This window comes from Schistocerca serialis, chromosome 6 (assembly GCF_023864345.2).
Source record: "Schistocerca serialis cubense isolate TAMUIC-IGC-003099 chromosome 6, iqSchSeri2.2, whole genome shotgun sequence".
Classification (NCBI taxonomy): domain Eukaryota; kingdom Metazoa; phylum Arthropoda; class Insecta; order Orthoptera; family Acrididae; genus Schistocerca; species Schistocerca serialis.
The window spans coordinates 360,069,745-360,093,348 of record NC_064643.1 but is presented as its reverse complement, the minus strand read 5'-3'; the positions used below and the strand labels follow the sequence as shown (position 1 = coordinate 360,093,348).

Below are 23,604 nucleotides of genomic sequence, written 5' to 3'. Positions count from 1 at the left end.
ACCAACCGATCCCTTCTTCTGGTCAAGTTGTGCCACAAACTTCTCTTCTCCCCAATCCTATTCAATACTTCCTCATTAGTTATGTGATCTACCCATCTAATCTTCAGCATTCTTCTATAGCACCACATTTCGAAAGCTTCTATTCTCTTCTTGTCCAAACTATTTATCGTCCATGTTTCACTTCCATACATGGCTACACTCCATACGAATACTTTCAGAAATGACTTCCTGACACTTAAATCAATACTGGATGTTAACAAATTTCTCTTCTTCAGAAACGCTTTCCTTGCCATTGCCAGCCTACATTTTATATCCTCTCTACTTCGACCATCATCAGTTATTTTGCTCCCCAAATAGCAAAACTCCTTTACTACTTTAAGTGCCTCATTTCCTAATCTAATTCCCTCAGCATCACCCGACTTAATTAGACTACATTCCATTATCCTTGTTTTGCTTTTGTTGATGTTCATCTTATATCCTCCTTTCAAGACACTGTCCATTCCATTCAACTGCTCTTCCAAGTCCTTTGCTGTCTCTGACAGAATTACAATGTCATCGGCAAACCTCAAAGTTTTTATTTCTTCTCCATGAATTTTAATACCTACTCCGAATTTTTCTTTTGTTTCCTTTACTGCTTGCTCAATATACAGATTGGTCTATGTTGAACATAAATATGTTTAGCCTAAAAACAGCATTTCACATCTAGACAGAATTTTTCGACTTCTTATTCCCAATAAATTAAGAGTCTCTAGTAGTTCCTACCCTTGAAAACTATTATTTTCTACAGTTTCGTCCAACAATTTTTCTGAAATCGTGCTTATTTTCAACAATGAATAATTCAATAATGAACAATTGCAGCTAATGGAAGATGAAAAAGTGCAAAACTATGTTGATGGTGTTGCTGTGCACTGGTACTGGGACACTTTTCTTCCAGCTTCACTGCTAAGCCAAACACACAACAAGTACCCTTCAAAATTTATTATAGCAACTGAAGCCAGCATTGGTAAGTTTTGGAAGGCATTTTTCTTGTACATTTATTTCTATATTTATCTTTTATTAAGTGTTAGACATAGAAGAAAACAGCAAAGAAAGTTTTGTGATATGATGGCATGTGATGCACAGGCAAACTAAATGCAAATGAAAACATGAAAAATCCAGTAAGCGAGAGTTTGGAAGTGGTTAAAGATGGTTATGATGAACAGCATGACAGATTAGTGTCAGCTTCAGATTACCATTAAGCAGCATTCCTAACAGGTTGAAGTCCCAGTCCTTGAAACAGTATTTTAGTTGTAACAGGCTCTACAACTACCACATTTTGTCTGAATGATAACATTCTACCACAGTGACTGCCACACAATGAACTAAAATCCCTTAATTTTGTTTTCATTACTGGACAATTTTTGTTGTGAAGCAATTTTTAAATGTTTATAATGTATAACCATCATCATCGATCACACAACATTACAATTATATTATGTTGGCAGGACTTTACAATTACAATGACACTGAGTTTATCTAGAACTATACTACAGTATACTACTTTAGAGTTTGAGAAATTTCTGCTGTATGTAAAGCAACATCTGATCAGAACTGAAAACAAAATAAAACAACTGTGATCACAAGTGTTGCAGTGTATCATTCAACCTCGAAATACTGTTGACAAATAATAAAATGATTTTTGTATTAGAAGCTGAAGCTAGCAAAAGTGAGTGATCTAAGGAGACATAGCATAAAATTGTTTTGGAAGATCATCAATTGTATGTTTTTGAAACTTTGAAGAGTAGGACTCCTACTGAATGAAGTACTAGCTGATATGAACAGTAAAAATACTTGTATTGCACTTATGTCTAACCAGTCTGCATGTGAGAACCTGATTTTGTAGGTGTACAAAACCATACTAAATCACTACTAAACATATCACACTAATCACTGTTCTTTTGTTCTACTATCTTGACTTATAAAAAATGCTAAACTATAAAACATATCACAAAATGATATGTATGTCATATCCATAAGTAATAACTGCATATGTGAGAGTATGTTTTGGAAACATTTGAGTTTGTTACCCAAGTAATTAAGTTCTGTTTGAAATAGGAACACAACTTGAAGAACAGACAACATCACATTTGGTAGGACGAACAGTAAACATCTTAGATTCATCACAGCTGCTTATTCTTATTTGTATGGAATGAATACTACACAATGAATAAGACTAACCTGAGTATTATGTGAGGTCTGTTCAGAAAATTCTGGAATATTCATAATTTTGTGCCAATGGTGTGTTGAAGTGAAATGCAGTTGGCATCTCTGCACACGACTGTGTTTAATGTGTAACTGCCAGAAGTGTTGTATTGAATAGAATGTTGTCTCATACAGTTTGCAAATTTTGAGCTGGCAGAGTTAGAAGATGATGCATCTGCATTAAATTTTGTGTGAAACTTGAGAAAATCTTTACAGAGACACACTAAATTATGCAGGATGCCTACAGTGGTGAGTGCTTAAGCTGCCCTCGGTGTTATGAATGGTTCACATGATTTAAAAATGGATGGGAAGAAGTTAAAGATGACCCTCATTGAGGATACCCTTCTATGTCTACCGATGACACTGTCAAGAACATCAACAAAATTGTGCTTGTCAGTCGAAGACTGCTTGTCTGAGATCTTGCAGAAAAATGTAACATTTCAGTTAGATCATGCCATGAAATCCTGACACAGCATCTTGGAATGCATCATGTTGCTGCCAAGTTTGTCCCATGGCTCATGGGTCAAGACCAGAAAGACCTTTGCTTTGCAATCTGTGAAGAGCTTTTCAATTGCACAAATGAGAACAAGGTGTTAAGAGAGTCATAACTGGTGATGAGATGTGTGTCTATGGTTATGATGTAGAGACCAAGGTTCAATCTTCACAATGTCGGGGAAGGTTCTCCAAGACCAAGGAAAGCTCATCAGGTCAGGTCAAATGTCAAAGACATCCTTATAGTTTTCTTTGACTTTTAAAGATTAGTACATCATGAATTCAAGCCACAGGGGCAAACTGTTAATTGATGGTACTATCTGAGGTTATGATGTAGAGACCAAGGTTCAATCTTCACAAGCTTGGGAAAGGTTCTTCAATACCAAGGAAAGCTCATCAGGTCAGGTCAAATGTCAAAGACATCCTGATTATTTTCTTTGACCTTTAAGGATAAATACATCATGAATTCCAGCTGCAGGGACCAACTGTTAATCGATGGTACTATCAGAATGTGTTGCAACACCTGCAAGAAAAAGTGAGAAAGAAATGGCCTGAAATGTGAAACAATTTATGGCATTTTCATCATGATACTGCATCTGCACATTCATCTCTGTTGGGGCATGACTAGTGCACTAACAACAAAATCACTGTGCTGCCTATCCCACATACTCTCCAGACCTGGCCCCTGGAGACTTTTTTTATTTCCAAAGTTGAAAACCCATTGAAAGTATGAAGGTTTGCAATGATAGACGAGATGAAAGAAAATTCGCAGATGGCACTTCGTGTGATACAGCAAGATGTGTACCAAGACTAATTCTGGAGGTGGAAACAGTGTTGGGAGTGGTGTATCAATTGTGGAGGAGAGTATTTCGAAGGACACCATGCACAATAAGAAAAAGATAAGTGTAGAAGAATTTTATGGACAAAGTTCTGGAATTTTTTGAACAGTCCTCGTACTGAGAGGATGGTCAAGATTTTACAGGATATCAGTTACACAGAAACAAATATACTGGAGTTAACAGTGTCATTTAAAAAAAATTGTACATTTTAAGTAATGCTAAAAAACTTTGTAAATATTGTAAAAAGCATTGCCCAGTCTGTGAAGAAATATTTGAGGTGCGGAGGAGGGTGGAGTGGGTGGCCGAAGCATGACAGTGGGGTAGTAGGTGGAGAATCTGGTGTGTAAAGGGAGGAGGCGCTACCTCGGTTGTCTCCGCATGACATGTTGTGCTGGAGTGCAGGTTCTGCTCTGGATTGGTGAAACAATGAGCCAAGTTACTGTTGAATAGGTCAGATTTTGAGTTGAATACTTACACAGGTTTGATTCTGTGTATCAAAACTGTAGTGCACTTGTCACAGAGAAGTATGTCAAATGTTTGTTTACCCCTCTGTAATACCTTGTAAGGACTAGAGTAAGGTGGCTGAAATGATGCCCTTGTAGTGTCATCTTGTAATGTTATATACTTGCATGTCATCAATTCTTTGTGTACAAAAACATTTGATGTTCCATGTCACTGTGGAGGTGGCATCCTATGTGACTCATTGAACCATTTCCAGCAGTTTAGTTGTATTAGGTGAATTCACAGGGTCAACAAATTCTCCTGGGAACATCTACTTTTCACCATATAGGATCTCTGCCAGTAAAGCCAGCAGATCCTCCTTCAAGGCACTGCAAACACTGAGAAGTACCCATGGAAGGGCCTCTGACAACTCCCACTGTGTCACTTCTGTGATGTTTTGAAGATGCAGTGCCACCACTCCAGTGACCATTGTTCTGTGGGTGGTAAGCAGCAGTGCAAAGGCACTGAATTCCACAGAGACCTTGAATTGCCTTCCCTGGTCCATCATTATTGTGAGGAGGCAATAGAAATGTGTGATCCACACTTGTACTAAGGCCTTACGCTGTCATCTCAGCTATGATGTCTGATATCAACACTGCCTCGAGCCACCATGTGACTCTGTCAGCAGCTGACTGAATAGAGTTGTAACTAGCAGAATCTGGGAGTGGTCTGACTAAAGACAAATGTATGTGCTGTAACCTACCTGCCAGATTGTCATATTGGCCAAGCCCTGGGCTAGGAGGCCTGCCTGTTTGTGCAGCGATGGCATGCAGTGCAGGTATGGATCCAGCTCTTATAGTCATTCTTTAGGTCCGGCCAAACAAAGCAGTCTGTTACAAGTTTGGTGATGGGGTGGATGCCCAGATGTGACAAATTGTGAAGGCTATCAAATACAAGTCTTCTCATTTGAGATGGAACCAGTGGTCTAACTTTCCCTGTTCATGTGTTGCACCAAACTTGCTTGTGTGAACCAGAGAAGAGGTGATACTCAAACTTAAGGCTTGTTGAAGTGTTCTGCAGAAGGTCTTTGATTTGAGAATCAATCTCTTGTGCCAAAGAAAGTTCATTGTAATTAATACACCCTGAAAGAGCATCAATTCTCAGGAGAGCATCCGGCACTGTGTTGTTACCCATCAGATATGTTGTACATTTGTTGCAAATTGACCCTCACAGTCCAAATAGTGAAAATGATGTAGTGAGCAGTCTTTCATAGAATTCTCTATGGCCTCTGTTAGTGGTCTGTGATCCATGAAAATAGTGATGGGCCTACCTTCAGCTTCTGATTTGAAATGACATACTGTCTTGTAGACTGCTAACGGTTCTCTGTTAAATGCAAATCATTTCCACTGTGACTCTGTCAGTTTCTGAGAAAATAACCATAATGGTTGGGCCCATCTACTAACTGTTGGAGCTCTGTGCTGATGGCTGCATCACTCACATCAGGGGTGAGAGATAATGGGGCTTTGCTTACAGGGTCTACTAAAGTCACAGCCTGTTGGAGGAATGGTTTGATGTTATCAAAGGCCTTGAGCATTTCCAAAGTCCACATCAACAGTTTCCTGCTGTGTTTGTTTCTCTGTGCCAGTGCTGCATCTGTCAGTGGTGCTTTGTTAGCTGCAGGCTGTGGCAGGTGTTGCCTATAGAAGTTGATGGTTCCCAAAACCCTCCTCAATTCTTCACAAGTCTGTGGCTGGGAAAGAGCTAGAGGCAGTGCTGTTTTGTCTGCAGTTGGGTGGATCACAGACGCATTGAAAGTTATCATATTTGTACACATAAAATACACGTGTAAAATCCAGTATGATGTGAAATCTAAATAAAAACTAATGGCAGAAAATTGCTCAAATTTTAACCATATATTCTCTAAGCATTTATCTAGGAGTCATCTTTCCATTTCCAAAATCTCTATCAGTTCACAGGTGGTTCCTTAGACAACCACAAAAAGTGTTCTTTTTTTACATTTTTTCTTACCAAAACTGACCCACAGATTCCAAGACTGCTATGCGTAGCAAATGGATGAAATTTTTACAATATTTTCCAAAAATTCTGATCTCAAAGAAGCCTGAAAATTCTATTGATGCCTTTATCTGTTCCTGAAATACAAAGGTTCAAAGTTACCTCACATATACAAGATAAAATACAAATGTAAAACTGTATGTGAGGTGTAATCTAAATAATGAATAAGCAAATTGCTCCAATTTTAATGTTGCATTTATTTAGAAGTGCCACTCTCCTGTTTTCAAAAATATTCATCCATTACCAAGAAACGGCCTAACCACAGAAAATTGTTCCAATTTTAATGTTGCATTTATTTAGAAGTGCCACTCTCCTGTTTTCAAAAATATTTATCCATTATCAAGAAACACCCTAAAAACTTGGTTTTTGGGTAGTGGTACTAAAACTGAGCTGCAGATTCCAAAATGAATGTGCACAGTATATGGATGCGATTTTTTGATATATTCCTAAGATCATGATCTTGAACAACCATAAAATTTTCTTGATTACTTTACCAGTTTCCAAAATACTGTAGAGAGGTACAAAGTTACCATACCTTTACAAATAGAATCTGTGCATAAAATCCAGAATTAGGTGAAAACCTAGCATGGAGAAATATGCTGTAAAGTGACTGTTATCATTAGAAATATTTTGTGAATACCATACTGTAGTACTGAAGCACATGCAAAATTTTTGTGCATGATAAAATCTGGTGTGAGGTGTAAAATTAGTTTTATGTTATTTCAGTTTTACATACCATAAGTAAACTATCAAAACTTTACTACCCCATATTTCTTTTCATATGAGTGACACACCCTGTTATGGCAGGGAAAAGAAGGGAACCAGTGGAAAAATGCTCTTATTGGAGTACAAAAAATGCAAATATGCTTCTGTGTAAAAGACTGTGATTGAGAAGTGGGGCACCAGGCACCTTATTCTACCTTCCTCAAAATCTTTAAAAAAATTTTGCAAATGTTTTGGCATGCAAACATATTCACACTTTTTTTACTGAAAGAGGAGACAGTGGTAGTGGGAAAGAGACAGAAAAGTAATAAATACTGGAAGATATTACTCAGCCGTTGTACTATAGAGAGAGCAAAGGAGACAATGGCAGTCTGGGAGAAAAAGAGGGACACAGCGACTGTGAAACATAATTGACAGGACAAACCAGTGCTAGGAAAAGAGTGATGGAGACAGTGCCAATGGGAGAGGAATAAACAGATGGAGAAAGTGGAAGTGGATTAGAGCTGGTGATAAAGAGAGGCAGAGTCTATGACAACAACAACAAGGAGAAGACACATAGTGACAGTGGGAACAGACAACAGGAATGAGAAGGAAAGACATTGAGAGGAGACTGTAGTAGTAGGGCACAATGAAGAAGACTGTGGCTGTGAAATAGGAGACAATGACAGTTAGAGAGAGACACAGAGATAATGATAATGAATTGGGCTGAATGACTGAGAATGGACAAGTGAGAGTTGGTGGGAATGAGTGACGTACAGCGATGGACTAGTGGGTGTGAGCGAGTTGACAGTTAGGGGAGCTCATTGGAGTGAGAAGTAAGTTGCACATTAAAAAGAGTGTGAAATGTTCGTGTGCCAAATTGTTTGGGAACATTTTTAAAGGTGCTGGGGAAGGTAGAATTAGGCAGCTTGTAACCCATTGTTCAGTTGGTCTTTCAAAACAGGAGCATTTTTGATTTTTTTGTGCTTGGTAGGAGAAATTTTCTATTGGTAGAATGTATACAGGAAAATAGTCTAGTGTTAACTGAAATTTATAATTGGGAATAACAGAACTAAAAAGTTAAGGTGCATTAGATGGATCTTGTTAGTGTAAAGACATGCAAACATGTGAAAAGTGCTAGAAAGGTGAAATATTAGTGATGGTCAATTTCACAGTTTTGGATTCTGCAGACTTATGTGGAAGTATGTAACCTATTTCCAATTACATTAGAAGTAAATAAAATTGTGAAGCACGGGTGAAGCAATGTTCATCCCCAAAGCACAATATTTAATGTCATTAATTGTTTAATGTTAGGAACAGTCTTGCTGAACAGTTCCTGTTTTAATTAGTGGTAGTGTAGGTAAATACATGTAATATTTCTTTTTTAAACTTACGTGATGTATGTATGGAACCAAAGTTTCTCATTCCTTTTTTGCATCACATTTAACCATTTTTCATTAGGAATCTTCATGAATTTGTTTGTCAAGAATACAACATAAAGAAACAAGCAGGACAAACTTGGATGCGAAAACTTGGAAGACCACTATGGATGGAGAACTCTAGAAGAGGCTTATATCCAGCAATGGATGATAAGTGGTTGTTGGTGATGAAATTTATGAAAATGTGTGCAAACATTATGAAGAAATGTGATGCTGAGTGTGCATAACCCCCCTCCCCTCACCATCCCTGCCTACCTGCTCTGCCTGTATATGAGAGAAAAATGCTTGTCACTGAATTTGTGTTATATGGCTATCTGTGTTCTGTCTCATCAGAAAACAGTACAGCAGTTTATAAATGTCCTTGTTGTATCTTTTCAGGTGACAAACCATGGGATATAACTAAAGTTGTGCTTGGTGAATGGTCAAGAGGTGAACAGTACATGGCTGACATAATTCAAGTATGTTATTCTGCTTTTAAAACTATACTAAAGGTCTTTAGAAGTGAGATGGTGATACAGTTGTAAGGGGCTGCATTTCTCTGTACTAAGCATTTTTAACATGACTTATTATCTTAAGTTCTACCCTCAGATTTTTCTGAATGCCTAGTGTATCTCACTTGCATTTTCAGCAGTCATTAGAAAGTGTCATATTATATATAGCTTACCATCAGAAATGTGCTACTTAAATATACAGTGTACATGCAAATGCTATAATATGCTACTTAAATATACATTGTACATGAAAACGCCATTGAAAGGCACTAGATGTGATATCAGTCCTTGGTTGCTGAAGCCTTTGTGATTCATTTGTCTGTGTACAGTCTTGGTAAAATAATTTACTGTTGCTCACTCTTCAAATCAGGCTGTGAGCTGCCTCACAGTAGTCTGTGGGTTTCTCCCTATGGCTCTGTGGAGAAAAGATGATCTCTATTGATCCATGACATGGCTGTCCCACTGCAAGGTTCACTGTATGTACTGCTGACTTTACAAACCTGAAATCATATGTAATCTCCAATGTGCTATGACCCATGTGTCTTGCAATGATTATCATCACACATTCAAAGTTGCTACAAGCCATATGTTCATTATGGACCTGTCTGTAACAGACTGTTCAGATATCATAACTACACTCAAATCATATGCTGCATCTAGTCACAACATTTGAGCATCATAAACAGCACTTATTTACATGGGACAACTCATCCTGTGAAATTTGGCTAGTCAGTTTAAAAGACATTCATAGAATGTATGATTGATTTTTACGTATTTTGTGTATACTCCTTTTACATTCAATTTCTTATACTTTTAAGCTAGATGCAACGCCGAAATACAGAACTCAAGATGTTAACAGAGATAATACTGCAGCCGTCATCTTCCAGTAGACAAGTAAAAACACTGAAGTATTTGCATGCTCAAGCAATAAGCATTTTGTAACCAGTGAATAATTCTAGTTTCCCATTAAAAACATAAGCCTAAATTTTCTTTTTACTAGGTGAAAAAATCCGTTCATTTTCTGTGAAATAAGTGAGCTCATAAAGTTAGTTTGTGGCCTATGCAGCAAACTCTTGAAAGAAGCCATCACAATTATATCATTGTCTTAGTATATCTTCACCATGCAATAATGACACAAAACACTAAATACTAATTAGAATTTAATCAATATGTACATTTATTGTGTAAAAATTTTCCCTGAATCTCATCTTCTCATTGTGAATTTGACATCAATATCAGTTATTTTTAATTTTTTTAGCGTGTCATTCCCTTCCCAGCCCCACCTTCACTCCTAGAAATGCTATGAGTGTATTACAAACACTGAATTTTCTCCTAGATTGTAAGCCATATGTGCATTAAGCTTGGTCGAAATTTTGCCAAGCCCTGCAGATTTACACTTATTTGCCTCCTCTTTCACTCCTTTGTCTCTCCATCATCCACATTCCCTCCTTTACCTCTCCATCATCCCTAGGAGCATTAGTGGTGTCTTAGTCCCAGTGTATTATTATTATTATTATTATTTCCTTCACTTTCTCAGACGTTAAGTCCGGTTAAAAATGGAGTGACGCGGACCTTGATCAAGCGTCACTTCCTTTTAACTGTACGGTATGTGTTATATTGCATTTAGGAACTTTCGGGTAATTGAACATGTATCAATAATTACGGATTTCTGTAGTTGTATATATATGTTTGGATGTAGCTGTATTGCATTGATGTACTGGTGGATATTGTGTGGTATGACTCCTGTAGTTGATAGTATAATTGGTATGATGTCAACTTTATCCTGATGCCACATGTCTTTGACTTCCTCAGCCAGTTGGATGTATTTTTCAAGTTTTTCTCCTGTTTTATTTTGTATATTTGTTGTATTGGGTATGGATATTTCGATTAGTTGTGTTAATTTCTTCTTTTTATTGGTGAGTATGATGTCAGGTTTGTTATGTGGCGTTGTTTTATCTGTTATAATGGTTCTGTTCCAGTATAATTTGTATTCATCATTCTCCAGTACATTTTGTGGTGTATACTTGTATTTAGGAACGTGTTGTTTTAAAAGTTTATGTTGTAAAGCAAGCTGTTGATGTATTATTTTTGCGACATTGTCATGTCTTCTGGGGTATTCTGTATTTGCTAGTATTGTACATCCGCTTGTGATGTGATCTACTGTTTCTATTTGTTGTTTACAAAGTCTGCATTTATCCATTGTGGTATTGGGATCTTTAATAATATGCTTGCTGTAATACCTGGTGTTTATTGTTTGATCCTGTATTGCAATCATGAATCCTTCTGTCTCACTGTATATATTGCCTTTTCTTAGCCATGTGTTGGATGCGTCTTGATCGATGTGTGGCTGTGTTAGATGATACGGGTGCTTGCCATGAAGTGTTTTCTTTTTCCAAGTTACTTTCTTCGTATCTGTTGATGTTATGTGATCTAAAGGGTTGTAGAAGTGGTTATGAAATTGCAGTGGTGTAGCCGATGTACTTATATGAGTGATTGCCTTGTGTATTTTGCTAGTTTCTGCTCGTTCTAGAAAGAATTTTCTTAAATTGTCTACCTGTCCATAATGTAGGTTTTTTATGTCGATAAATCCCCTTCCTCCTTCCTTTCTGCTTAATGTGAATCTTTCTGTTGCTGAATGTATGTGATGTATTCTATATTTGTGGCATTGTGATCGTGTAAGTGTATTGAGTGCTTCTAGGTCTGTGTTACTCCATTTCACTACTCCAAATGAGTAGGTCAATATTGGTATGGCATAAGTATTTATAGCTTTTGTCTTGTTTCTTGCTGTCAATTCTGTTTTCAGTATTTTTGTTAGTCTTTGTCTATATTTTTCTTTTAGTTCTTCTTTAATATTTGTATTATCTATTCCTATTTTTTGTCTGTATCCTAGATATTTATAGGCATCCATTTTTTCCATCGCTTCTATGCAGTCGCTGTGGTTATCCAATATGTAATCTTCTTGTTTAGTGTGTTTTCCCTTGACTATGCTATTTTTCTTACATTTGTCTGTTCCAAAAGCCATACTTATATCATTGCTGAATCCTTCTGTTATCTTTAGTAATTGGTTGAGTTGTTGATTTGTTGCTGCCAGTAGTTTTAGATCATCCATGTATAGCAAATGTGTGATTTTGTGTGGGTATGTTCCAGTAATATTGTATCCATAATTTGTATTATTTAGCATGTTGGATAGTGGGTTCAGAGCAAGGCAGAACCAGAAAGGACTTAATGAGTCTCCTTGGTATATTCCATGCTTAATCTGTATTGGCTGTGATGTGATATTATTTGAATTTGTTTGGATATTAAGTGTGGTTTTCCAATTTTTCATTACTATGTTTAGGAACTGTATCAATTTAGGATCTACTTTGTATATTTCCAATATTTGTAGTAACCATGAGTGGGGTACACTATCAAAAGCTTTTTGGTAATCAATGTATGCGTAGTGTAGCAACCTTTGTTTAGTTTTAGCTTGATATGTCACCTCTGCATCTATTATCAGTTGCTCTTTACATCCTCGTGCTCCTTTGCAACAGCCTTTTTGTTCTTCATTTATAATTTTGTTCTGTGTTGTATGTGTCATTAATTTCTGTTTAATGACTGAAGTTAATATTTTGTATATTGTTGGTAGGCATGTTATGGGGCGATATTTAGCTGGGTTCGCTGTGTCTGCTTGATCTTTAGGTTTCAGATATGTTATTCCATGTGTAAGTGTATCAGGGAATGTGTATGGGTCTGCAATGTAACTGTTAAATAATTTAGTTAGATGTGAATGTGTTGAGGTGAACTTCTTTAACCAGAAATTTGCTATTTTATCATTTCCAGGGGCTTTCCAATTGTGAGTAGAATTAATTGCTTGAGTGACTTCATGTTGCAAAATTATCACTTCAGGCATTTGTGGTATCATCTTGTATGTGTCTGTTTCTGCTTGTATCCATCGTGCATGCCTGTTATTTTGTACCGGGTTTGACCATATGTTGCTCCAGAAGTGTTCCATGTCTGTTATGTTTGGTGGATTGTTTATTTTAATGTGTGTGTTATCTATTGTCTGGTAAAATTTCTTTTGGTTTGTGTTGAATGTTTGGTTTTGTTTCCTTCTATTTTCACTTTTTTTGTATCTTCTGAGTCGTTTGGCTAATGCTTGTAATTTCTGCTTCTTTTCGTCTAATTGCTCTGTCGCTTCTTGTTGTGAGATTTTACCTAACCTTTTTCGTTTTTTTTTCTGAGATTTCATTTCTTATAAATTGTGTTAGCTGTCCGATGTCTTTTCTCAGTTTTTCTATTTTGATCTGTAGCCTGTGTTGCCATGCTGGTTTTGTGGGTTTCTTCTGTGTGTTGGTTGGTTCAGATCTCTGCCTAGTGTGTATATTTAGTGTAGTAAGTGCTCCTATATAAACCAGTAGTTGTAACTCTTCCATAGTTGTGTTTTCATTTATTTTGTTGTGTATGATTGTGTTGATAGTTTTTATTGTTGTTTCAACTTGTGGGTTATTTGGTGGTCTATGCAAGAATGGTCTAATGTCTGTATTTGTGTCTTTGTATTCTATATATGTTAGCTGAAATTTTTCTTCTATATCTAACATCTGTGTCACTTCATGTTCTATTTGTGCTTGTTCTGGTGGCTGTCTTAAGATTTCGTTTTCCTCTGATTGTTTAATTGGTGCGTGTTGTTCTTTGTTTGTTTGCTCTGGGATGTTTGAGTCCATTACTGTATTTTCTTCTTCTTCTGTTTGCACATTATTTTGTTCCAGTATTTGTTGTACTTGTTGTTTGATGTTTTCTAATTCTGACTGGGGTATCCTGTTATTTTTTATTATTACACGGATCTGATCAGCTAGTCGTTGTTCTGTTAAAAATTTTAATTCTGGGTATCTGGTAATAAATGTTGTGTATACTTGTGATCTGTATCCAGTTGTGTTGGTTCCTAGGTTTGTTGCTTGGTAATAACAGAACATGAGGTGTCGATTATCTTCATCTGACCATCTCATCCTCTGTCTTTGTTTTCCTTCTAGGGTGGTTGCAGGAAGCATATCCTGCAAAACACCTCTATTTGGATTTAAATCATTTTCCAGTTGGCTAGCAGTGTCGTTACCATTGTGGGCGGGCATAGGGTTCAAGTGTTGTCCCCGACCATGACGGCGCTTGTCCGAGGCTTCTTTAGTTCTGTCCTGAACCAACTAACCACACTAAAAGGGGGGTTAGCCCTATTAGTGGTTTGTTCTTTTCGTCATCTTTTACGACTGGCAGAACATATCAGAGGCCTATTCTTTTCCCGGGCCTCCACGGGGATTATTATTATTATTATTATTATTATTCTTTTTCTCCAGACAGGAACTGATATTCATAAAATTTTCTTGAAATTGATCCCTGAGTTCCAGAGTAAGGCTGTAAATATCACAGTTGTATGTATTTGGGACTGCCAGTCAGTCATCCCAGAAAACTATGGATTCAACAGTAATATATTTTTTATTATATTTATGGCACATCTGTCACAGCTCCACCCAATCCCTAGTAGGGCTAAGGATATTTTACCATGATAGCAAATTTTTCATACACTAAGTTATAAGTTCCAAAGTTGACTGAAATTTATTAATGTGTTACATGTCACCACTTTCTCACCAACATCTTCATCTCCATCCCTACTTCCACAATAACGATTCTGGGGCGCCTACTCCCCATGATAATTGCCTCCAAACAAAAAACAATACCAAAAATTATATAATTATTTACAATTAAATTCAAAATACAGTAACAAAAACCACACTGATAAAATTGTACAATGTTGTTACTGGTACCAGCACTGATAACAACTTAACAGATTTGAAACTAATTCACGGTGTATTTATTCATTCTCAACAGCTCTTGTGAAAGTGTGTGACCAGCCTTTTCTTCCTTATTCTGCTGAGATGCAGTTGTGTCTGTCACAGTCACTAAGGTTAAAATGCAATACATATGATATTCGCAATAAACAGTGCCATTTCTAGTACCTTATTGTTTTGACATAATTTTCTGTGGGGGTACTATAACATGATTGTAAATTAGGTACCAGTTGATAAAATCTGCTAGAGATGATGCTCGCTTCAAAAAGCCAGTTACTTCTCCTGTTAACAGTTCCATACCAATGCTAGTTACCTCACATAAATCTATTATAGTAAAGTGAGGTATCAAGTAAATATTTTAGTTCAAAGGATTGGAATTCACACATTGTTAGCTGTAACAGGCAGAAGATGTGCTTTGTTGATGTTGCACATTTTAGTGATTTTGACTGAGATAAACTCATCCTGCAGTGTTGTTCTTTGACATGTCAATGTAGTAACAGTTAAGTGAAAAATTTATAAATAAAAACTGACTTAGGAATTTTCCTTTGTGTGAGACAGCCTTTGCTGATTTGAAGTTCTAGATTCACATATTTTACTGTTTTCATCCTTCTGCATAGTCTTTTATTGATTTGTTTGTGATATATTGTGAAATTCTGAACACTTGTGAGAATTGCAAGGATATTCGTCAAGCATATGGACCTGTACCAGACAGGACTAACAGGGGATATTGAATGTATATAGAAAAGGGCAGCATGAATGGTCCCAGGTTTGTTGAATCCATGGGAGAGTGTTGCAGAGATACCGAAGGAACTGAAATGTAAGACTCTTGAAGATAGATGTAAACTATCCTGAGAAAGTCTGTTAACAAAGTTTCAAAAACTAGCTTTAAATAATGACTCTAGGAATATACTACAATTCCCTACATGTTGCTCACATAGGGATCATGCAGATAAGATTAAAATAATTGCTGCACACACAGAGGCATTTAAACAATCATTCTTCCCACACTCCATTTGTGAATGGAACGGGAAGAAACCCTAAGAATAGGTACAGTGGGATGTACCATCTGCCATGCACCTCACGGTGGTTTGTGCCACAGTACATGTAGATGTAGGTGTAGAATACCTGTTTATATTATAATACACTCCTGGAAATTGAAATAAGAACACCGTGAATTCATTGTCCCAGGAAGGGGAAACTTTATTGACACATTCCTGGGGTCAGATACATCACATGATCACACTGACAGAACCACAGGCACATAGACACAGGCAACAGAGCATGCACAATGTCGGCACTAGTACAGTGTATATCGCCCTTTCGCAGCAATGCAGGCTGCTATTCTCCCATGGAGACGATCGTAGAGATGCTGGATGTAGTCCTGTGGAACGGCTTGCCATGCCATTTCCACCTGGCGCCTCAGTTGGACCAGCGTTCGTGCTGGACGTGCAGACCGCGTGAGACGACGCTTCATCCAGTCCCAAACATGCTCAATGGGGGACAGATCCGGAGATCTTGCTGGCCAGGGTAGTTGACTTACACCTTCTAGAGCACGTTGGGTGGCACGGGATACATGCGGACGTGCATTGTCCTGTTGGAACAGCAAGTTCCCTTGCCGGTCTAGGAATGGTAGAACGATGGGTTCGATGACGGTTTGGATGTACCGTGCACTATTCAGTGTCCCCTTGACGATCACCAGTGGTGTACGGCCAGTGTAGGAGATCGCTCCCCACACCATGATGCCGGGTGTTGGCCCTGTGTGCCTCGGTCGTATGCAGTCCTGATTGTGGCGCTCACCTGCACGGCGCCAAACACGCATACGACCATCATTGGCACCAAGGCAGAAGCGACTCTCATCGCTGAAGACGACACGTCTCCATTCGTCCCTCCATTCACGCCTGTCGCGACACCACTGGAGGCGGGCTGCACGATGTTGGGGCGTGAGCGGAAGACGGCCTAACGGTGTGCGGGACCGTAGCCCAGCTTCATGGAGACGGTTGCGACTGGTCCTTGCCGATACCCCAGGAGCAACAGTGTCCCTAATTTGCTGGGAAGTGGCGGTGCGGTCCCCTACGGCACTGCGTAGGATCCTACGGTCTTGGCGTGCATCCGTGTGTCGCTGCGCTCCGGTCCCAGGTCGACGGGCACGTGCACCTTCCGCCGACCACTGGCGACAACATCAATGTACTGTGGAGACCTCACGCCCCACGTGTTGAGCAATTCGGCGGTATGTCCACCAGGCCTCCCGCATGCCCACTATACGCCCTCGCTCAAAGTCCGTCAACTGCACATACGGTTCACGTCCACGCTGTCGCGGCATGCTACCAGTGTTAAAGACTGCGATGGAGCTCCGTATGCCACGGCAAACTGGTTGACACTGACGGCGGCGGTGCACAAATGCTGCGCAGCTAGCGCCATTCGACGGCCAACACTGCGGTTCCTGGTGTGTCCGCTGTGCCGTGCGTGTGATCATTGCTTGTACAGCCCTCTCGCAGTGTCCGGAGCAAGTATGGTGGGTCTGACACACCGGTGTCAATGTGTTCTTTTTTCCATTTCCAGGAGTGTATATTGTGAAATTTTGAACAGTGAGTGCTGTGATAAACTCATACTGTTATTGTTAATTGTAGGGGTAAACTAATTGTGCTCTTTTAAAATTTTTGAGAACAGTAGCGGATATCAACACAAATAAACACACATTTTTGAAAATTGTCCTTTGCATAATGTATGAGCAGTTTGTAGTAAACCAACATTTGTGATACAGTTGCTGCAGCTGATATTCTAACTAACATATTCTGTTACATCTAATTCTCCCTTAAAGAGGAGTAGCCTCATATATTATCCACATTTATCATAAATTAGCTCTGTTTTTGAGTTTACTAACAACTGTAATTAACCTCAAAACGTTTTAGGAAACTGATCATTTTTACCACCAGGTTTTTGGGTTGCCTTAATAGAAATCTCATTTTGTGTATTTTCTTTAATTCTTGTAGTAAATTAGTAACCTTGTATCTCAGTTGGTACAGTTTAATCCTGATACCACTCAAAAGATGAATGAAAGAAGTATTAAAGTCAGTGGTGTTGAGAAACAGCTGAAGTCACTATTATTGAAGAGAGCTCCATGGACCACTGGAATCCGTACCATATTCTATACTGAATTTGTGATTTGAGTTAAACACTCTTTTTAACTGTACTCTATTGTAGATCTCTCAAACAACAAACCATGCCCAGATCTTGGACAAAAGTGCAGGTCACACCACGGTAGTAGGTGTGATTCACAAAACTACCACTCAGTATCCCTGACATCAATTTGTTATAGAATCTTAGAACATATTCTGTGCTCAAACATAATGAGGTGTCTTGAACAGAAAGACCTCCTCAATGCCAACCAGCATGGATTCTGAAAACATCAATCATGTGAAACCCAGCTCACACTTTCCTCACATGACACTGAAAGCTACGGATCAAGGCAGTCAGGTAGAGGCAGTATTTCTTGATTTCCAGAAAGTATTTGACTCTGTACCAAATCATGGAGATGCTTGTTGTCAAAAGTATGATCATGTGGGGTGTCAAGTGAAATTTGTGACTGGATTGAGGACTTTTTGGTTGAGAGCATGTTATCTTGGATGGAGAGTCATTGTCAGAGGTAGAACTAACTTCAGATGGGCCTCAAGGAAGTGTGTTGGGATCCTTGCTGTTCATGTTGTGTACCAATGATATTAATAGTAATCTCAGACTTTTTGCAAATGATGCTATTGTCTGTGGTGAAGTACTGTCTGAAAGAAGCTGAATAAGTATTCAGTCAGATTTTGATAAAATTTCAAAGTGGTGCAAAGATTGGCAACTTACTTTAAATGTTTAGAAATGTAAAATTGTGCACTTCTCAAATCAAGGAAAAAAAAAAACTAGTATCCTATGATTACATTATCAACAAGTCACTGTTGGAAGTGGCCAACTACAAATATCTGGGTGTAACACGTTTTGAAGGTATAAAATGGAATGATCACATAGACTAAGTCATGGGTGGATAGAGTAGCATGGAGGGCTGCATCAAACCAGTCTCAGGACTGAAGACAACAACAACGACAACAACAAGTCATGGGTGAAGCAGGTGGCAGGCTTTGGTTTATGGTAGAATATTGGGGAAATGTAGTCAGTTTACAAAGGAGATTATTTACAAATTGCTTGTGTAACCAGTTCTAGAATACTGCTCAAGTGTGTGGGATCCATACCACATAGGACTGACGGAGGATATTAAATGTATGCAGAGAAGGGCAACATGAACAATCACAGGTTTATTGGATCTGTGGGAGAGAGTCACGGAGTTCCTGAAGGAACTGAACTGGAAAACTCTTGAAGATAGATGTAAACTATTCTGAGAAAGTCTATTAACAAAGTTTCAAGAACAATTCTGAGAAAGTCTGTTAACAAAGTTCCAAGAACCAGCTTTAAATGATGACTCTAGGAATGTACTTCAATCCCCTACATATTGCTCACATGGGGATCATGAGGATAAGATTAGAATAATTACTGCACACACAGAAGCATTCAAACAGTCATTCTTCCTGCACTCCATATGTGAATGGAATGAGAAGAAATTCCAATAACTCGTCCAATGGGATGTACCCTCTGCCATGCACCTCATGGTGGTTTGCAGAGCATAGATTACGAATATGTAGCAACAATACTGGAGAATGAAAATCTACTCTATTTGTTAAATTGTATTTGTAACATGTGCAAGTCACTTTCTAACAAAACTAGTGAATTTTAAATAAGACTTGACAAGTATTTCTTTTTCTTACAGAAAAACCTCTGTGATTCTTCAATACTTTTACCTCCATAAAATATTTGTTTTAATACATATCTTCAGTCAGCAACAACATACCTTAATCTCACACATTGTTCGTTTTTTATGTTTATTACAGCCAATAATGTTTATCACCTCCTCCTTCTCCCTTCCTCACTTAATCCAATGCTATTAATACTCTTGGCAGTTTCATAATGACATTCATGCATCAATGTGTATTCTTTGATATAAACCTGTACTAAAGTAAACACTTTTCCAACTCATCAGAATGATCACCACCACTGCTACCAAAGTAAGGAACAAAACTGCAAATATCCACAGCATAATAGAGACAAGGATGATTTTTATAGTGCTATCATATGATATATTGGGACAACATTAGAGCTGCAGTGATCCCAGTAATTTCCATACAAATCTTGGTAACTTAAAAATTTATCCTCCTTTTTGCCATAGGAGCCTCAAAAATTCATTAAAATTGTATTTACAGGACTTGACACACTGGGTCACTGGTTGGATTGACTGGAATCTTGCTTTGAATCCTGAAGGTGGTCCTAACTGGGTGAACAACTATGTTGATTCTGCAGTTATTGTGAATGCAACAAGTGATGAGTTCTATAAGCAGCCAATGTTTTATGCTATGGGACACTTTTCCAAATTTGTTCCTGAAGGGTCAGTGAGAATCAGTATTGAGCCAAATGACAAGAGTGGACTGAAGAGTGTGGCATTCAGAACTCCAGACAATGCTACAGTCATTGTCATGTACAATGAGTAAGTTTCTTTCTCATTTTTCATTCAATGAAGAAAAATATTATAAAAGAAATTTTCTGAATTTTTCATGAAATCAAAAATTGCTTAATAGATTACAGGAAGTATGCTTATGGTATAATTATATTTAATATTCTAATATGGAAATGATACTTCCTGTTGTGTCATCAGCTTTTCACTTTAAGAACTGTAGTTTGGAATTAGTACAAAAATAAATAAATAATATAACAGTAATAATTCTTAGTCAGAGACACAGTAATAATGATGATAAAGAAAAACATCAGTGTTTGTTTAGGTCAGGAGGAGTTAAACATGATGAGAGTTGTTTATAAAAATTGGGAAGAGGGAGGGAAGTACAAATAGAAAAAGCAAAGACCTGGATAAGCTAGGGATCAAAAATTAAAGAGGGGGGGGGGTGGTGGATGGAAGTGGCAACAAGAACTACTGACGTATATGATAGGAATTTTGAATGACTGGGATTTACCCTAAGGACATTTCCTGAAAATCTTATGCTTTTATAGGGGTGGGAGGCAGATCCTCAGCAGGTGTAGTTGATTGGATCTAGCCTGATGTTAACCATTTGTGGAAAATATTCAATCAGTTCATGAGTATATCTACAAAGAAAATGAAACAACAATTCAACAACAAGTTAATGATAGATAGGGCACAAATTCAGACTGGATAAGGATGGGGAAGAAAGATGGCTCTATTCCATTCCATCTAATAGGGAGTCAGATATGACAGATGTGGTAAAAAATATTGCTGCTTTCACAGGTGAGTACCACTTACTCAGCTTGAAACACATATGGTAGGGTTGGAGTATTGAGTGATGGGTGGTCCATAGTAGAAGACTTACATCTGGTGTTTTCACAGATTAATATGGTAACATATAGGGTTAGAAATGACATTAGGGTAAATCAATACTGTATACAGACTGAGTGAGTGATGGAATTCAGAAGGCCATTCCTCTTTCCACAACATAAAAAATAATTGGAAGTTTTAGTACAAGATGATGTGAGAAAGTGAGTCCTTACCATTAAATGCTAGTAGTGGTATGGGGAATGTGCAGATTTTAGAAGGGTAGAGATGAAGAATTTGTTTGGAGAGTTCTTCGCCATCACTCTTCTTGGTACCCATCCTTAGATTTCTATCCTCTCTCCCACTAATTCTCCTTCTCCTTTCTGCTCACAACCTGCAACAGTGTATGTATTGGTACATTGGAATCCAGATTGGGATTATAGTTTTTCTGCTGAAAAGACAAGCAATGCTTCAGAGAAGTCGAATAATGCCGAGTAGTTTTGATATATTCATGGAGAAGGATGGATCATCCAGTCCTTTTGTTTCATTTTATGAATTGAGTTTGTAACCTTGATCTTGAATATATATTATGTGTGAAACTGGGAACAATTTTTCCTATAATACCAACACTGCTTTGTTGTGGTCTGATACAAGTAACTTTGTATAGAGGGTTTAACAGAATTTATGAATGACTGGGATTTATGAACTATGAGAGCAGCTGTAAATGGTATATTAAATTTTACACTTAAATCCTAACTGTATGACATCATTGCCATTATGCTTTCTTATCAATGCAACCAGTAATTAGAAATACTACTTAGGTATTTTTAAAGTTCTATATGCACTTAACAATCTGGTTGTACTTTTTCAAGATACTGTTTTAGATAAAAATATATACTGTTATAAAAACAACATTTTGTTTATTCTTCTTGAACCTTTTTAATTATTATTTTTTTCCTTCTAGGAAAAACAGCGATACAAAGATACAGCTTGTGGATCCAGACCGTGGCAACATTGATCTTACCATCCCAAAGCGATCTTTCAATTCTCTTTTGTACTGGTGATGTGCTTGAAGAAAGGCTTAAAATGTGGGATAACAGAGATAAAGACCAAAGATGCTCAGCAGTAAACTATTTATTGAGTGTTTTTCTTTATAAAAACATTAGACTTCACTCTTTACTTATGAGATGCAAAAGACTGTTATTAATGTGCATATAGTCATACTATGTTGTACTAGGACAGTAAAGTACAAAATACATTTTTAGTACTAAATAATAAATGTAGCCTTTTTCCTGGCAATAAGAAAACCAGAAGTAAAATCTACGACTGCATAAATGTATGTAAGCAAACTGACAACCTTCAAGAATGTGCTGTTATATATCAATTAATTAAAATTAAAAGTACAGTCGAAGATAAGTGTTGAACTGAAATATGTTAAAAAATGACAGAAAACAAACTTCTTGGCTTATGCGTGCAAAATAAATGCAACTCCAGGGCAACACATATGGAATAAGATGATCACAAAATTGCCACTCAAGTTACTTCATAAATAAAAAGAAATGGAACCTGTGTGGCACAAAACAACAGCCTATCATTTAGTTGTGCAGATGGACCACATCTCCAAGAAAATTGAAACTACTGTTTGCAAAACTCAAATTCATTTTATCCTGGCAAAAGCCACTGATTCAATGAACTATTAAGCTTTTGTCCGCATTTATTTTTACTTAAAAAACAAGAAATTTGTACATAAAATTTTCCAGAAAAAGACAGCAATAGTATAAATGCAATTTCTAGCTAAGTTGGAACCATAAAGAGTTGAAAATTAAGCTTTTTATTTTATTGTATAGCATACATTAAGAGTTTTTGAATCAACCATGTAGGAAAAGATAGATGGCTACGTGACATAAAGAAGACACATAAAGTTGTAGACAGGCATGATTAAAAGACAAAGACACTTACACATAGCTTTCAGCCCCAGTCTTCATCAGCAAAAGAGAAACATACACCATTCATACACACAAGCAAGCACACATGACCGTCAACTCCGGCATCCCGGACCCAAATGCAACTATCATGTGGAATGGAAGTAACAATCTGGAGAAGTCAGGGAAGGGGAAGGCATGTTAGTGGGGGTGGGGGGAGAGAGTGTAGGGACTAGAATGCCAACAGATGCAGCATCAGGAGGTTGTGGAGTAGTGAGGTAGCAAAAAAAGGAGTGGGAAAGGAGAGAAGTGGGGAAAAATGTGCATGTGCATTAGTAGAGAGTGGTTAACAAAGAGGGGAGACAAGAGTGGAGAGGAAAATATAGGACAGAGAGTGTGGAAACTGTTGGCTGGTGGGAGAGGGGACAGTATTTTACCGTATGTTGAGGATGAGATAATTATGGGAGTGGAGAATGTATTGTTAGGATAACTCTCATCTGCACAGTTCAGAAAAACTTGTGGTGGAGGTGAGGATCCAGATGGCTCAGCTAGTGAAGCAGCCATTTAAATCAAGCATGTTATGTTCAGCTGCATGTTGTGCCAGAGGGTGGTCTACTTTGCTCTTGGCCACAGTTTAGCAGTGGCCATTCACCCTGGTGAACAGCTGTTTGGTAGTCATACCAATATAAAAAGCTGTGCAATAATTGCAGTAGAGCTGGTAAATGACATGGCTACTTTCACAAGTGGCCCATCCCCTGATGAGATGGATAAACCTGTGATGGGA

General features: G+C 37.8%; 1 protein-coding gene across 1 annotated transcript in view; it reads left to right on the top strand.

Annotated features, from left to right (window-relative positions):
- Nucleotides 1-22,177, top strand: part of LOC126484450 (lysosomal acid glucosylceramidase-like) — a 115,919-nt gene extending 93,742 nt beyond the window's left edge. The window contains exons 8-11 of the mRNA XM_050107971.1: nucleotides 859-1,003; nucleotides 8,606-8,685; nucleotides 19,823-20,103; nucleotides 21,863-22,177. Coding sequence (XP_049963928.1) covers nucleotides 859-1,003; nucleotides 8,606-8,685; nucleotides 19,823-20,103; nucleotides 21,863-21,962 — 606 coding nt within the window. The 3' untranslated portion in view covers nucleotides 21,963-22,177. The remainder of the gene's footprint in view (nucleotides 1-858; nucleotides 1,004-8,605; nucleotides 8,686-19,822; nucleotides 20,104-21,862) is intronic.
- Nucleotides 22,178-23,604: the final 1,427 nt, after the last annotated feature.